A 14,671-nucleotide genomic window follows, 5' to 3' on the forward strand; every position below is an offset into this window, starting at 1 on the left:
CACATAAATAGTTGTCTTTAAAACTATCAATTTACACTGCAGGGGGAGCCCTAGACCCACATTTCTAACTGCAACAGCCCAAAGTTAATTCAATCATAGCCTTGGATCTCAACCTTCCTCGTGCCATGACCAACCCTTTCATGCAGTTCCTCCTGTGGTCGTGACACCCCCCAGCCATAAAATTGTTTTTGTTGCTACTTCATAACTGTAATTTTGCTACTGTTATGAATCCGGCGACCCCTGTGAAAGGGTCTTCAACCCCCAAAGGGGTCGTGACCCACAGGTTGAGAACCACTGAGTTATAGACTTACATGACTAGCAGCATTTCTTAAAGATGCAACAGTGTTTTCTTGAACTTTAGCAAGTCTGAAATAAAGAAGAAACACTGTTATATACTACAGGAACTATGAAATCAATTTCATGAAGATAGTAATTGTTCTTCAAAAATGAAAATTGTGTTTGTCCTCTAATGAGGTTAATTTTGCCCACTCTAAATAACATGGAGGAGCCTGGTAGTGCAGTGGTAGGAGCTGGACGGCTAAGTGAAAGGCCAGCAGTTTGAAGCCGCCAGCCGCCCCGAGGGAGAAAGGCTGGACCTTCTACTATAGAGTTCCGTGCCTGTCTCATAAACTCACAGGGGCAATTTTACTGTCCTATAGGGTTGCTCGGGTCACAGTCAACTTGATGGCAGTGAGTTTGATTTGAGATATAAGATGGGCATCATTACTTAGCTGATATGAGTATATATGAATATCTTTTACATTGATGTAAACTCTAACAGCTTAATTATACTTTCAAGCTGAATACAGGGCACATTCAATACCACAATAATAGGGACTTGCCTTCCTTGTATTAATAGTGCATCGCTGCTTTTTTTTTTCTTGAAGAGTAGTAAGATATGGCCCAGTAAGAAACATAATCCCCTTTAATTGCAGGAAGGGGTAGAGATGCAGAAACGGGTTTCTTGCAGTGAGGTCTCCAGATCTTTTCTTAATTGGAGGGCTCTTACAGATCTTACAACAACCCATCACTCAATGGCATCAAGCACACTTGCACGGATGTGCCATCAACATTTCCAAAACATCTTCTTTCTACTTGAGCCCTTGGTACCCAGCTCCTCTGTTTTTCACCAGGTAACTTCTAACTGGGAGGCTCTGGTGAAAGGACGGGAAAAGATAGATGCCCCAACAGGTAGCTGTTTGAAAATTATATTAAGACTAGAGATAAAAAGCTGTAGTGTTTGATAAGGGGAGCTGTATAGTACTCCTTCAGTGATATGCTTTATAATCCGTAAGAAAGACTTACTGAAATTATATAATAGTATTACTTCAAAAAATAGAGAGGAGAGAGGTTAAAATTTATAGCAGAAAAGTTGTCAAAATGAACTACAATGCTGGTCAACTGTCTACCTTACAAATCTACACAGCTAGGTAGGAGAGCACCTCTACCACAATGAACTCTGCTTCTTTGGAGAGCTCGGTCCGAGTCGCATTCCTGTCATTCCTCAAGTTTACACCACGACAAAATTCTGGGTTTATTGTTCCCCCTTTTCGTCAAGTGAACAGAGTAATACAGAGACTGATCAGAACAGAATCTTAAGAGAAAGTTGGTCTTTAAATAAATTTCAACTTCCAACTACCCAACTCCATTTAATTCCTACAGAATCTGCGGTCTCTCCCATTACCCAAAGCAGAACGTCCCCACAAAAAGTTTCACAGTTTTGTGAAAGCACTGTCCAGTAATTTACCTGGAAAATCTTTTGGATCATTGCCTGACCCAAAATCTAACTTGTCAAATCCTATCAAATAACAAACATAACACAGTGCAAACTATGGCGAGGCCAGTCTCACGGGCGGCTCAGGTTGGAGCGGCCTCTGTAACAGCTTGCTAAACTAAACACGAGTTTCTCTTTCTCCACTACTTCCCCATAAAAGTGAAAAAAAAAATTTTTTTTTCCCAGTAAAAGCAGAGACTTGTAGGTTTTTCATAAAATCAAAGTGGTCTAAACAAATCTTTTGAAAAGCTGGGAATCCCTGTACCTCTAGAAGCCATTAAACTAAAGAACAACCATTATCAGACCGTGTGCCAGGAAAGACCCACGTAGCCTTATCGAACATGCCACACCTGCACAAGTTCAACCTACTGGGCAGTTGTTGTAGAGTTCCCTGCACCTCGATGTCCCACGTCCAGTGGAGTTCTTGGCTTCCAGTACTTGGAAAATGAAGCTTTCATGTCACAGTTATATCCTGGCAAGGGCCTAATAATTATATAGTCAACTTTCAGAGAAAAAATAAAGAGGGGATGGGGGAGACAAAGAGGGGGGGAAAATGAAGACCATTTTGAGTTTAATTATATTTAAATACAATTTAACCCCACTTTGGTAATCTCTAGAAAATATTTTTAATCTAATAATTCAAGATTGATTTACACAAAAGCTTCTAGAAAGTTATATATGTTCCCTCAAATTATTATTTCATACTAGTTTGAATACTCAGTATCTTTGCTCTTCTTGTAAAACCAACTTGAAACGAATGTAAATCCCAGTCTAGCCTCAGCTTCTCTGTAAGGGTCCCTAAGTAGCTGCCATACCTCTCACTTTGCCTATTGTTTTCCTGGAATTTCTGCTCATGATGGGAAGGATCAGGACCCCAGCACTCTTCCCACTCTCAGCAATGGTCGACGACAGGAGACACGCCGTGCCCACGTGACCAGGAAGGGCATCGCCCTGAACCACGGGCTCGCTGAGGTCTTCCTGCAAAAGGGAAGTGAGAGTAAGCTGAACAACGACACCAAACGCTGATGTTCCTAATTTAAACAACACAAACAGTCAGCTTAGAAACTATGGCTATTTAAAGAACACCGGAGAGAAATGCATTCAGATTTACATTTAGGTAATGGAAATGCCTTCTTTACAAGATTCCTTTTCTCTTGAAAGGTTAATATTTGAAGACTTTCCCATTTTAGGTTCATCGTTGCACTACTGATTTACATGCATGACGGGAATTTAAAGCACCGATGAGGTTCTCACGTGCCTTCACATTCAAAGTCTGGGGCATTTTGTAGTGAATTTTTAATGTACGTTATAGTCTCTAAAAGTACATCAACACAGGTGGCATAGAAGAAATTTCAAGTAACTCCTAAAGAAACCAAATAATCATTTTGAGACTACACTGGCTATTCTATCAGCCCCGTCTATAAATAAAGCATTTCCAAAACTGTTAGCATGTGACAGGGAAAAGTTAGGGTGTTTCAGAGATGACTAAAAGGCAGGTTCTTAAGCAACAAGGAAAAGTTCAAGAAAATCTTCCTGTCTTAAGGGTGGGAGGAGAGAGACAGTGGTCAGTGTTAAGATATGGAAATAATGATTTATAATTTATCAAGGCCGCGGTGGGGGAGGAAGGGGAAAGAGGAGCTGATTGATACCAAGGACTCAAAGTAAATATTTATAAAATAATGATGGCAACATATGTACATCTATGCTTGATACTACTGATGTATGGATTTTTTGTTCAGTCTGCCCTACGAGAACCTGGGACTAGGTGCTGGTGCCAGTCTCCAAGGTCCACACACTAATCAACTCAGAATGGGGATGGAAGGAGCTGGGGGGTAAGAAGCAGGCAGCGCTGTGGCAGGCCCCAGAGAGGGAGAACCTCAAGAGAGGTGCAGTGCTGGCCTTGCAGCGAACATCAGCTCTAGCACGCATCCCAAGCAGCTGTGGAAGTAAGCAGGACAGAGTCTTAACAACCTGGCACATTTTTTTCACCGCAGCAAAAACATTAGAACACAGCATGTGCCAATTCAATATTATTTCTACATGTACAGTCCAATGTCAACGAATATGCGCTCGGCGTGTTACATAGCCACTCACCACCGAATATGGCTTCCTCCTCCACCTCCGCTACCACCCTTAGTAACACAAATAAACTTTAGTCTCTGAAAATTAACCTACTTCACATGACATACGAAAGCGGGACCATATAATATTGAACCTTTGTGACATCTCACTCAGCGTCGTTTGCTCAAGGTTCATCCATGTTGTAGCGAGTACTAGGACTCCAATTCTTTCTGTCTGAGTATGTTCATATTCCATTGAGGAATACCAACTCTTCCCTACCATAACTTTTATAATAAATATAACATACTGATAAGGTCAAGTGAAATGACAAAAAGAAGGGTCCATTGTTAGAGCAAATCCTCATACTGAAAGCCCCTCAGTCTACAAACCACTGAACTCCCCCATGGAGAGAACTCCTTATGCTTAGCTCCACAGGGACCCCACGGAGAGTCAGACAGCCCTTCGGCCCCATGCGTGTCCTCAGACTATCCAAAGACAAGACTAAAGTTGCCAAGGGTTTCATTTTATTTACTTGGATCCACAATCAATACTCTTGGAAGCAGCAGTCAAGAAATCAACCTTGCTTTGCACTGGCCAGATCTGCGGGACAAGGCCTCATTGAAGTGTTAAAGATGCCACTGTCAGGATCCTTTGTGCTATAGTTCCTTGCGTTAGGTCTTGACGGCAGTGAATTTGGTTTTTTGGTTATCTGCCTTTGCAGCTGCCTCCCCATGGGTGGGGAGGCGAGTGCTGGGGGGGGGGAGGATGAACGAGGGGCGTGTCATCCACTTTAGGAAACACTGCTTTAAAGAAGGTATGCCTGACCGAAGCCAGAATATCAACAATGGCCTCATAAGAATGTGAAAGCTAAACAGTGATTCACGCGGACCAGAGAGGAAATGCTGTGCTGGCTACAAACACGGAAGCGCGACATGAAAATATCACTTTACCTCAAAGAAGTCAAAGATCAGTTCCAGGTTATCTGGCTCCATCGTCTGTATGCTGTACTCCGTCCATCGGTCAGGCTGTAAGCCATACCCACACTCGGGCTGGGAATGCCGGCACTTGAACTCGTGGTCACTTATTAAGGATATCTCTAGGCTGTTAGACATTTTGTGAAGAACTGTCGGAGATACCCTATCATCATCATCATCTTCTTCCTCCAGACCTTCCAGTGTCAGCTTTACCCTACGTGGTCGGAAAAATAAATAGGAATGTTGCCTAAATGCAGAATGCAACATGCTCAGTCTTCCCAGGGTTATAAAAACTATGTGCACTAAAGGTTACAGCATTACATATTTTTACAAACATCTTTTCACATGTATGTTTTCGTAAGTTTTCCATGTCTACTATGTCTATAAGGCTGCTTCTGCTCATAATTCTTGGGCTAATCTGAGATACTATTTCCCGGTTTATAGTTGCTATAACTTCTTAACCCTCAAATGATATAAAGATCTCCTTTTGAAAAGTTCCCCAATCAGCTGACTGACAGGGAAACTTGCATTTTAAATTTAGTTATAAGGAGAGGGAGCCACATGGCCAGTATTTCACATAATTTTCAAAAGCTGAAAACACCATGACTATTTTTTATGTCCTGTTGTCTTTGTAGATTAAATTTATTTCCTACTCCAAGAAGCTCAGTCTTTCTTTATATGACTCTGGGCAAAGATGATCAGAACAAGCACCAATAATTTAACAGGAGCCAATGCTCACTAATGTGTAGAGCCCAGGAAACCAGTTAAAAGAAAATATTTCAATTAATTTTAAGCCTAAGCAACATATTAGCAAACATTCAAAGTGATTTCTATTATAAACAAGGACTCAACTTCCATATTTATTCTAATCAAATTGTTCATGCTTAATCATTAATGCCTCACCTATTTATTCCTTAATTCTAGTCAAGGTGAGGAGCTCCTTGGAAGGCCAACCAAGGTTTTATTTATTCTTCTCTCTGTATCCTTATCTCAAGATCTTACTCTATGTAACTTATAGCAACAATACAATTTATTTGCTTCTTTTAACATGTAAACCAACTGTCTAACTACGTACATCATCATATATAAAATTATGTGATCTTTGGGGCCAACTGGATCTTGAAGAGAAATTTCAGTTCTTTCACAAGCACAGGTGAGGCCTAGGAAAGTGAAGGCACAGAGAAAAGTCCCACCTGGTTTAACCGCTAATGTGATGACAGCGAGGTGCCACGCACCCTTTTCCCTGTCTACTTTATGACTGGGATATAAACATCCTAGCTCCAGTGAAACATTTACAGATTTTAAAACTATAGTATTGTTAGAAACTCTATGAAGAAGATAAGCATTACATGATTGATTATTTCTATTACTGAACAATAGTCCTTTTCAGTCTGCCCTGGCAGTCAAGGAAGCATGTTTTTTATCACACAGTCCCAAACGACACAAAATTCAGATCGAATGCCTGGTTCTTAGAGAAGCCAGGTCATTCAAGTGATGCATAATGACACTTTTTTTTTAAGTGAGTTCTTTTTTTAAATAAATTTTTTTAGTGAGTTCTTATTTAGCTAAGGAGCCCCAGGGGCACTGTGGGCTACTACCTGCAATGTCGGCAGTTCAAACCCACCAGCTGCTCCACAGGAGACAGATGAAGCTGCTTTCCTTAAGAGTTAGCCTCAGAGACCCTCCCCCCCTTAAGGTTGCTAAGAGTCAGGGATCCACTTGACAGCAGTGGGAACTGTTTAGCAATTTACACAGTTTGATATCTATTTCTTCATATAAGCTTAAATTATGGAGAACTCAAAACTACTGCCCTAAGATAAGGCTCTAAATCTGGAACCAAAATCACACGCACACACAAACACACGGCACACACCCAACACCCCACCCCACCCCAAGGTCATCTTTAGCTAAACTGGCTCACAAAATAAAGACTATCACCCATGAATACAATCCTTTCAAAAAATAAAAATAAAACCACCCACATGATATCAGCCAGTTAACAATTACTTGAAGACAGCGATGAGAAGGTTAAGGAAGGGCACAGAGCCAGCTTGGTGGGAACAGAGCACCAGAACGGCAGCACTGTAGAATGCCGGCACTGGACCACGGGGGTAAATATCGCTGGACGCAAACTACACTGCTGTGTACGCCTTCGTAGAAAACACGTCAACATTAGATACACACATGCACATATGTCAAAAAGCTCCTGTAAAACTGAATGAAAAATATAATGGATATATAGGCTTAAGAAATCTAATCTACAACTGAAAGTAACTGTTACCTTTGTTTCATCAAAATCTATCTTATTCTCAAGCCACAATAAAGTTCGGAATGCTGAAGGATATGCCTAACAATTATTTTTGTTTACTTCCGCCATGCTCCCATTTGGCATAAAACCATGTCCATTTTTATCAGCTATTTAGGGGTAAACTAGGAAAATTTTAAAGCTAAAAAGTGTAAGAAGAAATTATCTATTGAAGATAGCTAATTATTCTAGTCCCACATTTAGAGACAAACATGTTTAGCTGTAGCAATCTGAGAAAGGAAGATTTCTCTATCACAAGACCTTGCAATAATTCGAAAATGTGACATTATCAATAAGTATGTTGTTTTCTTGGTTTACATACTTAAAGCACCAACTGAGTCTGAACACCACAGCACGAGTGAAATATGGCTCAATAAACACATACACAGTCAATAAACACATACACATACCTAAATCTAGATTTTTTAAATTTCTTCTTGGTTATTGACACAGGAGGTTTTTCAGAGTAATGCAAACGCAATCTTATTTCAGTCTGACATGTCAGCCATCCAGAATCCAAAGTTTCAACACCATCTGGCAGAGTCAATATAGAAAAAAGTAATTATACATCTAAGAAATTGCTTTATTGTGGCAAAATATATATAGCAAAATGACTTGCCAATTTAACCATTTTTGTAATACAATTCAATATATTCATGTTCACATTTTAAAACACCAAAGTTACATATCGCTGGTACTTTTCCCAAAACAAATGTATAGGTAGTCTTATATTTGTTGTTGAAAAGAGTGATCATTTAAGATGGGGGAGGGGGGAATTAAGTGAATATTATTACCAACAATTCCCATGCTTTAACAAATCAAATAAATTAAAAGAGTTTACAGAATCAATTACTGAAGTAATATAAATCTCGTTTATATGTTCTAAAACAGCTTCTAGACTAGCAATTGTTTCAATAGGATCACTGTTATACTTCCAAAGTTTCAAGTACAACTAGGTCTATTTCATTGGTGCTAACAGTTTTGAATATGAGAAGGTTAAGAATAAAACGGAGTCACTTCTATAATTGCCACTTCTATATTCTTTCATAAATAAATTGTATGATTGCAATAAACTGTTAGTCCTCTTGAAGTTAGAAATCTGAACTCAACAAACATAAGTAATAAAACTTCAAAAGAACCAGAGAAAGTTACAATTATTTTAAACTTAAGCTTCTTTGCTAATAGAATTAATATTTCTAAAATTATACTTAGGTATAACAAAAATGTAATCATAAAAAGAACTGTAATCATGTCCCAAAAAATTCCCCCAAATACAAATACACCAAAAAGACAAAAAAAAGAAACAGTTTAAAGGGATAATACTCTAAAACACTAAAGTTTAGTATTCTACACCAATATTTTAATGTACAAAACATCACAAATGAAATCAAGCCATTAAATTCCTAACCAAACAGAACTCGAACCACTGCATGTCTAAGGTGCGTAAATATACATGCACGGTAAAATCATAAGCAAAGCATGCAGGCCCCATTCTTTCCTACACTTGGTAAAGCGAACTGGTTATCAGTAGTTTATCACACTGGTTCCGAGTCCATGCAGTGGCACCTCCTGCCCACCCTCTAGAGCCTGAGATGGGAATGCAGCTTACTCAGCATGGAAACCTCAACTGTCAGAATTCCTATCACTGAAGAAAACTTGAGTTCTCAGGATTTTTACTGAAGCAGAAAAACACACTAGTGAATCACATTTCAACATACTCGGAAACAAATGCAGCATCTGTTCCACACATACATATTTTAAAAGACTCTATGGGAATTACTAGAACATTCTGATTAGTCTGGGGTTTACTGTAAACGCATATACACACAGTATAACAAACTTAGTTTAAGCGCAACATTATACACTTTAAATGTTTAGAACCTTTAACATCACTTTCAAACATATTGCTTGCTATTGTAAAAGTTAGGTGTGATGAGTTTGGGTGTTGGTAGTTTGGTGGTAGAATCGTCACCTTCCACGTGGGAGACCTGGGATCAAGTCCTGGCCCATATGCCACAGGTGCTGCCACCAACCCTGCCAGTCGAGGCAGATTGCCGCCGCTATGAGGCTGATCAGGCTCCATCAGAGCAGTCAGACTAAGGGAACCAAAGGACACATGTAGCCAAATGAACTATAGCTAAATGACAACCCTACAGATGACAAACGTTTGATTCACAGCTGGCCACAGGGATGGTACAGCACCAGTTTGGCTGTGTGGGGTCACCAGGTGGCAAGAGAACTCAAAGGCACCTAATACCACAAATATCTTAGGTGATTATAGTAACATACCTGAAACCAACAAATTAATACCTGAGGGAGAAACCTCTTAAGCATAAGCATGCTTGGAAACTACTTACTTAAAAGAATCTATACGTTTCTTGTATCTTTTTACTGTTTCCTTCTATCTGTTTACAGTGAATGGAAAGTAACCTTTCAATCACATCAGTCAACACGTTCAAAACGCAGTCTCACTTACTGTGGATTCCAAACTGTCCATCGTCGATAATACTTTCACTTTCTAGAATTAAAGGAAAATAGGAGGCCTAGTTAGAATCATGGTGTCCACAAAAGGAGCAACTGAAAAATTAAGGACTTTTAAAAAATATATTACATCTAAAATTCAAAAGCATCCCAAAGTGAATAAGCATATTCATTGTCGCCCTCAATACGGATTCCCTTTCAAGGAAGCTGGAGGAGAATAAGCAGCCTAACTTATTTGGTAATGACACACAGCAGCAGCACAGGGACAGGAAAAGGAGACGCCTCTGGGAGGGGCTCTAGGACCTCTGGGAGGATGACCGTCCACACCCACCAAGGCTCTTGGATAATGGGAACTCCTTACTGGTTTTCCTAACCAAAGGTCTTGCCACAATTAAAATGCTTATTCTTCTGTAGTGCACATTCTCAACTTGTCTAACCAGAATCCTCCTGAAAGCCCCACTCTTTTCTAAAACCAGCTACAAGCTTTACAATGTAAACTTACCTGTACAGACAGACAGAGCTGCGAGGAACTACCAAAAAATGAGTAAGTGCAAGCATATCTAGCTCTAACAGAAATGTCAACAGATTAAGAAGAGCTGTCAAACCCCATCCCCTGAGTAAATGAAGAATTTTCTTCCCTGTCTAACTCCCTTCCCTGCTCACTTTAAAGAGGAGTCTGAATACTTGTTAAAAACAAAACAAAACACGATTGTTTCTCACAAAGCCTTTCTGGTAGCTCTTACATGGCTCTTAAATGTTACGGTGCCCCAAAGCATACATTTCTTTTTAAGAGACCAGATGTAAAATTACCTCTCCACTTCTCACAATAAGAAAATATATTTAACTGCAAGATACTTAAAATGCAAATTGTTTAAACATTCAGTAACTAGTCAGTTCCAACTTCAGTACAGGACTATCATAATTCTAAAGTACATTCTCATCAAAACTGTAAAATATATTACCAAAAATCTAATAAAAAGAAAATCCAAGAAACAGATGGGATGAGGCTATTTGTTTATAAATAAGATATGCCTTTGTGATGGGTAGAGCAGAAACTCAAACTGTTTTCAGATCTCAGCTCGGGGCTAGGAAGCCATTTATTATCTTTAAATTCTAACTTTTCCTGAAACACTAAAAGATATATTTCACAGCACTGAAGTCAATTGTAAAAAGAATATTAGTAGGTAAATTCACGTATGTAAAATGAACTTCAAGCTAATTTTGGTATTTTTTTAAAAGTCAAAAATTACTTGTAGGAAGAAAAATGCCATTTTTAAGCATTTAAAACACATGCTTTCTTTTAAAAAAAATAGAAAAATCCATCTTTCTGGTTATCTAGATTCCAACATAGCCAGCAGGGAATTAAAGTCAATCAGGAAGAATATGTGTCTGTTACAACCAAGAAATTTTAGTTCATTCAAGTATTTACTAAAGTAAGGGAAAAAAGCTAAGATAATTTCTACTCTGAATATTCAAAGTTAAAAATTTAAATCTTTGTTTTCCTTTGGAATTTAAGAACTTTCCTCAAAGTTCTAAGTCTGAGCAAATAATCAGTAAGAGCCATGGATTCTCAGTTTCAAGAAGAATCTTAGTTTATAAACTCTAAATAAAATACTTCAAAATAAACTAATCTAAACCAAGAAAATAAAAATAACTAGGCAAGCATTTCTAATAGCTTATAAAGAAAAGCAACTAAGAATAGTTTCATTTTGAAAATAAGATCCATGAAATGCTAAGTGAAAGTTGCACCACTGATAAATGCATTGACTTTAAACTTTAGAATGAAAAGAAGGTATCCAATCCCACTAAGCCATTGTGCAGCATATTAGTAACTTTATGCATATGCCTCAAACAGATGCAGTGAATGCCCATACCTAAAGGGGTTATTGATCGTGGTTGTAGATGAGTCTCCCACTTGTGAACTATGACTTGGCATGGACCACCGATCGTCTGCAATTTAAAAGTTAAATGTCTGCAATAATTTCTTATAGCTTATTTTCTACCCATGACTCCATTAGCTCTTTGTGACCTATATCTTATACTAAATATGAAACCAAGAGATTCAGTTTGTTAATCATCGATAGTGTATGCCAAAAGTCAAGACTGTACCAGGTCACAAAACATGAGGCGTGCTAGAAGGAAATGAGTGAGGAAACAAACACACACACACAAACAAACACACAAAGATGAGCTGGGACATAAAACTGTCTGAAACCCATTCTTTAATCTGTCTGTACTGCTAAACTTTTTGTCAAGGAATTTTACATTGTCAACTAAAGGGAATTTTGTCCTAAGTTGCAGTTAATCTCAAATATCCTTTAAGTGTGGCTCGTCAGCAGTCAATGAGATGGTCCTAGATAATGTAGTCACCTCCTGCCTTCCAAGTAACTCCCCCAGTGTGACAGGCCCAACAATGCTGCGACTACGACAGAAGAGCAGTAGCAGCCAGCACGTCAAGCTCAAGGAACTGAAGGACAGAAAGCTCTTTATTATGTTTACTTAGGAAAATAAAACAAGCCAGCAAATCTATTGCTCGTCAGTAGATTCCAGCTCAGATCAGCCTCTGTGAGGAAGAGGAGATGAGAAACAGGACCTAGACCAGCCCCTCCTGTCACGCTGATCAGCATTTCTACAGAGCGTACCACTCCGTCTGCCCCAGAAACCCTCAGCTGTGGGTTGCCACCCCTTTGGGGGTCAAAGGACCCTTTCACAGAGGTCACCCAATTCCTAACAGGAGGAAAATGACAGTTATGAAGTAGCAACGACAATAATGTTATGGGTTTTTTTTGGGGGGGGGGGCACCACGGCCTGAGGAAGGTGGGGAGGCACTGCTCTGACTCACTGCCATCGAGCCCATTCTGACCTACAGGACAGAGTAGAACTGTCCCCGAGGGTTTCCCAGGCTGCCATTCTTCACGGGAGAAGCAAGCCTCTTCTGTCTGCCTCGGAGCCGCTGGCGGGGTTCAAACTGCTGGCTGTGCAGTAAGCAGGCCAGTGTCTAAACCACTGTGGCCCCAGGGCTCCCTTCTATAGAACCTACAGCATCCTGAAAGAGCACGTGGGCGGGCACATGAAGGATGACTTTGGTGAAAGAGGGCTGACACTCCAGTTTCCTAATGTGCTTTATTAGGATTTATCAATTCATTCAGTGTGAACATTCCTAATAGTATCTTCTGTTATTAAGTTCTCTTACTAAAAGAATAAAATAACTTTATCTATTGCTGGTAACTTCTACTGTGATTTAAAAACAAAAGTAAACTATCACCAACTAGCCCCCGACTAATACCTAAAGGATTAATTCCTAATTGTCCTTTGATCAATTTTTAAAATTCTTTTAAAATTACATATTAAAATAAGGCCTTACATATCTATTTTAAATGCAGATCATTTTTCTTCTTCTGTGGATATTACGTCAAAATTTAATAAAATACAAGAAAGCAATAAGATTAAAAAAAATGACCAAGGGATACTCCCCACCAATATCTTCATGATTAATCTTTGGTTCCTTTTCTATGCCTATATGTCCTCCTAAAAAACCTGGAAACTCAGATATGAAAGGCCTTCAAAAAGTTCATGGAAAAATTCTAATCTTCCAGTTTTCCATGAACTTGTGTAGCCTCTCGGTGTACATACTGGATACTCTCTATATATACTCTATATACTGCATATTACCACATGATATTACTCTTTACACTGATTACATTCAATAAGCACCAAACGAAAACAAATAAGCATGTAACAAATTAAACACATTAAGTAATTAACTACACAATAATTCTACCACTTAAAATGAGTAGACGGAAGTATTTTCGATTTGTAAGCTTCCGAAATGTCCAAACTGAGAAGCATTGGCTAGAGATGCTGGAACCCTAAGGAAGAAAGTGCTCGTTTTCCGCAGCTGAATGCCCCTCGCAGTAAGGGCCCATTTATGATTCAGTAGGCTGCATAGATTTTTTTTAAAGCAGCAATGTGAAACTGAAAATATGGTGAATCTCGTATCAATTACACTAAAAAAGGAGATACATTTCATTCTTGACCAGTTAGATATTTTTTCCCATGAGTTCTTATTGACATGGTTTTGAATTTGCATTAGAAGCATAAAACATTCTAAGCCTCAAAAACTGTAAATTTATATAGTAATAGTAGATATAATCTTTCTTAGCAAGAATAAGTAGCCAAAAAGCACTACCTATTTCCTTCTCTTATCCTCTTACCCTTAAAAAAACCCAAAAGACACAAAAACACTCTTCTCTATAAAGATATTTTGGATGCATGGTCTTATAAAAGTTACTAATCAAAAATGGGTTTTAAAAAATGGTCCCATGAATATAATAAATGTAGGTAGGCATTAAAAAGTGGGTAGAAGAGTTTGTTTGTTTTGCTTTAATTCAGGCCTCAGTTGAACTTTACCACGTGTTGACTATAGTACCTATATATAAGCGTGTAAAAATAGTCATGTGAACTAAATATATGGCAGGAGACATATTTTAGTAGCAATTGTAACAAAGCTTTATAACAAAGGCATTCCTTTGACCAACCCACTGCTCAGAAACTCCCCTGAGGTGACTAGATGGAGTATGTGTGGCGTCATGAGAAGAGTCCACTACCAAAAATAACATACAGTGAATGGGGTCTAATTAGCACTTACTGTGCAAATCCATGTTGGCTGGTTATAATATTTAAATTAAGTAAATTTTGAAGACCTAATGAGTTTCCAAAATGTGTTATGACTACTTTTTTCTACTATAGACGGTAATGTTAAATTTTCGGCTTTATTGAAGTTGTGTTTTATTTTTTAATGAGTCTTAAGCATTGGAAAATTTGAAATCTCAGCAATGACTCTAAATTGTGTGATGACTTATAATATGTTAACTCTAACACCTTATTCTTTGAGATCTGAGAAAAATAATTGTTCTAGCATGCACAAGGCTGCCAAAACTGTAAGTGGCAGGAGGACGCTGTCGGAAGGTGTACGGGAAGCTAACTATCAGTTCTGAAATGCTTCCAAGCATGCATATTGAAAAACAATTTTTAAACTAATTTGTTTCCCAAAAAGAATTAATGATTGCTCTCAAA

General features: G+C 38.6%; 1 protein-coding gene across 2 annotated transcripts in view; it reads right to left on the reverse strand.

The window, feature by feature from the left end:
- Positions 1 to 14,671, reverse strand: part of GPCPD1 (glycerophosphocholine phosphodiesterase 1) — a 58,829-nt gene that overhangs the window by 20,260 nt on the left and 23,898 nt on the right. For both annotated transcript variants that reach the window (XM_075563974.1, XM_075563972.1), the window contains exons 5-11: positions 11,470 to 11,545; positions 9,591 to 9,632; positions 7,525 to 7,648; positions 4,786 to 5,023; positions 2,590 to 2,752; positions 2,144 to 2,276; positions 312 to 366 (exon numbers count right to left, since the gene is read on the reverse strand). In XM_075563974.1, the coding sequence (XP_075420089.1) occupies positions 312 to 366; positions 2,144 to 2,276; positions 2,590 to 2,752; positions 4,786 to 5,023; positions 7,525 to 7,648; positions 9,591 to 9,632; positions 11,470 to 11,545 (831 nt within the window). The remainder of the gene's footprint in view (positions 1 to 311; positions 367 to 2,143; positions 2,277 to 2,589; positions 2,753 to 4,785; positions 5,024 to 7,524; positions 7,649 to 9,590; positions 9,633 to 11,469; positions 11,546 to 14,671) is intronic.

The sequence above is a fragment of the Tenrec ecaudatus genome, chromosome 12 (assembly GCF_050624435.1).
Source record: "Tenrec ecaudatus isolate mTenEca1 chromosome 12, mTenEca1.hap1, whole genome shotgun sequence".
Lineage (NCBI taxonomy): Eukaryota > Metazoa > Chordata > Mammalia > Afrosoricida > Tenrecidae > Tenrec > Tenrec ecaudatus.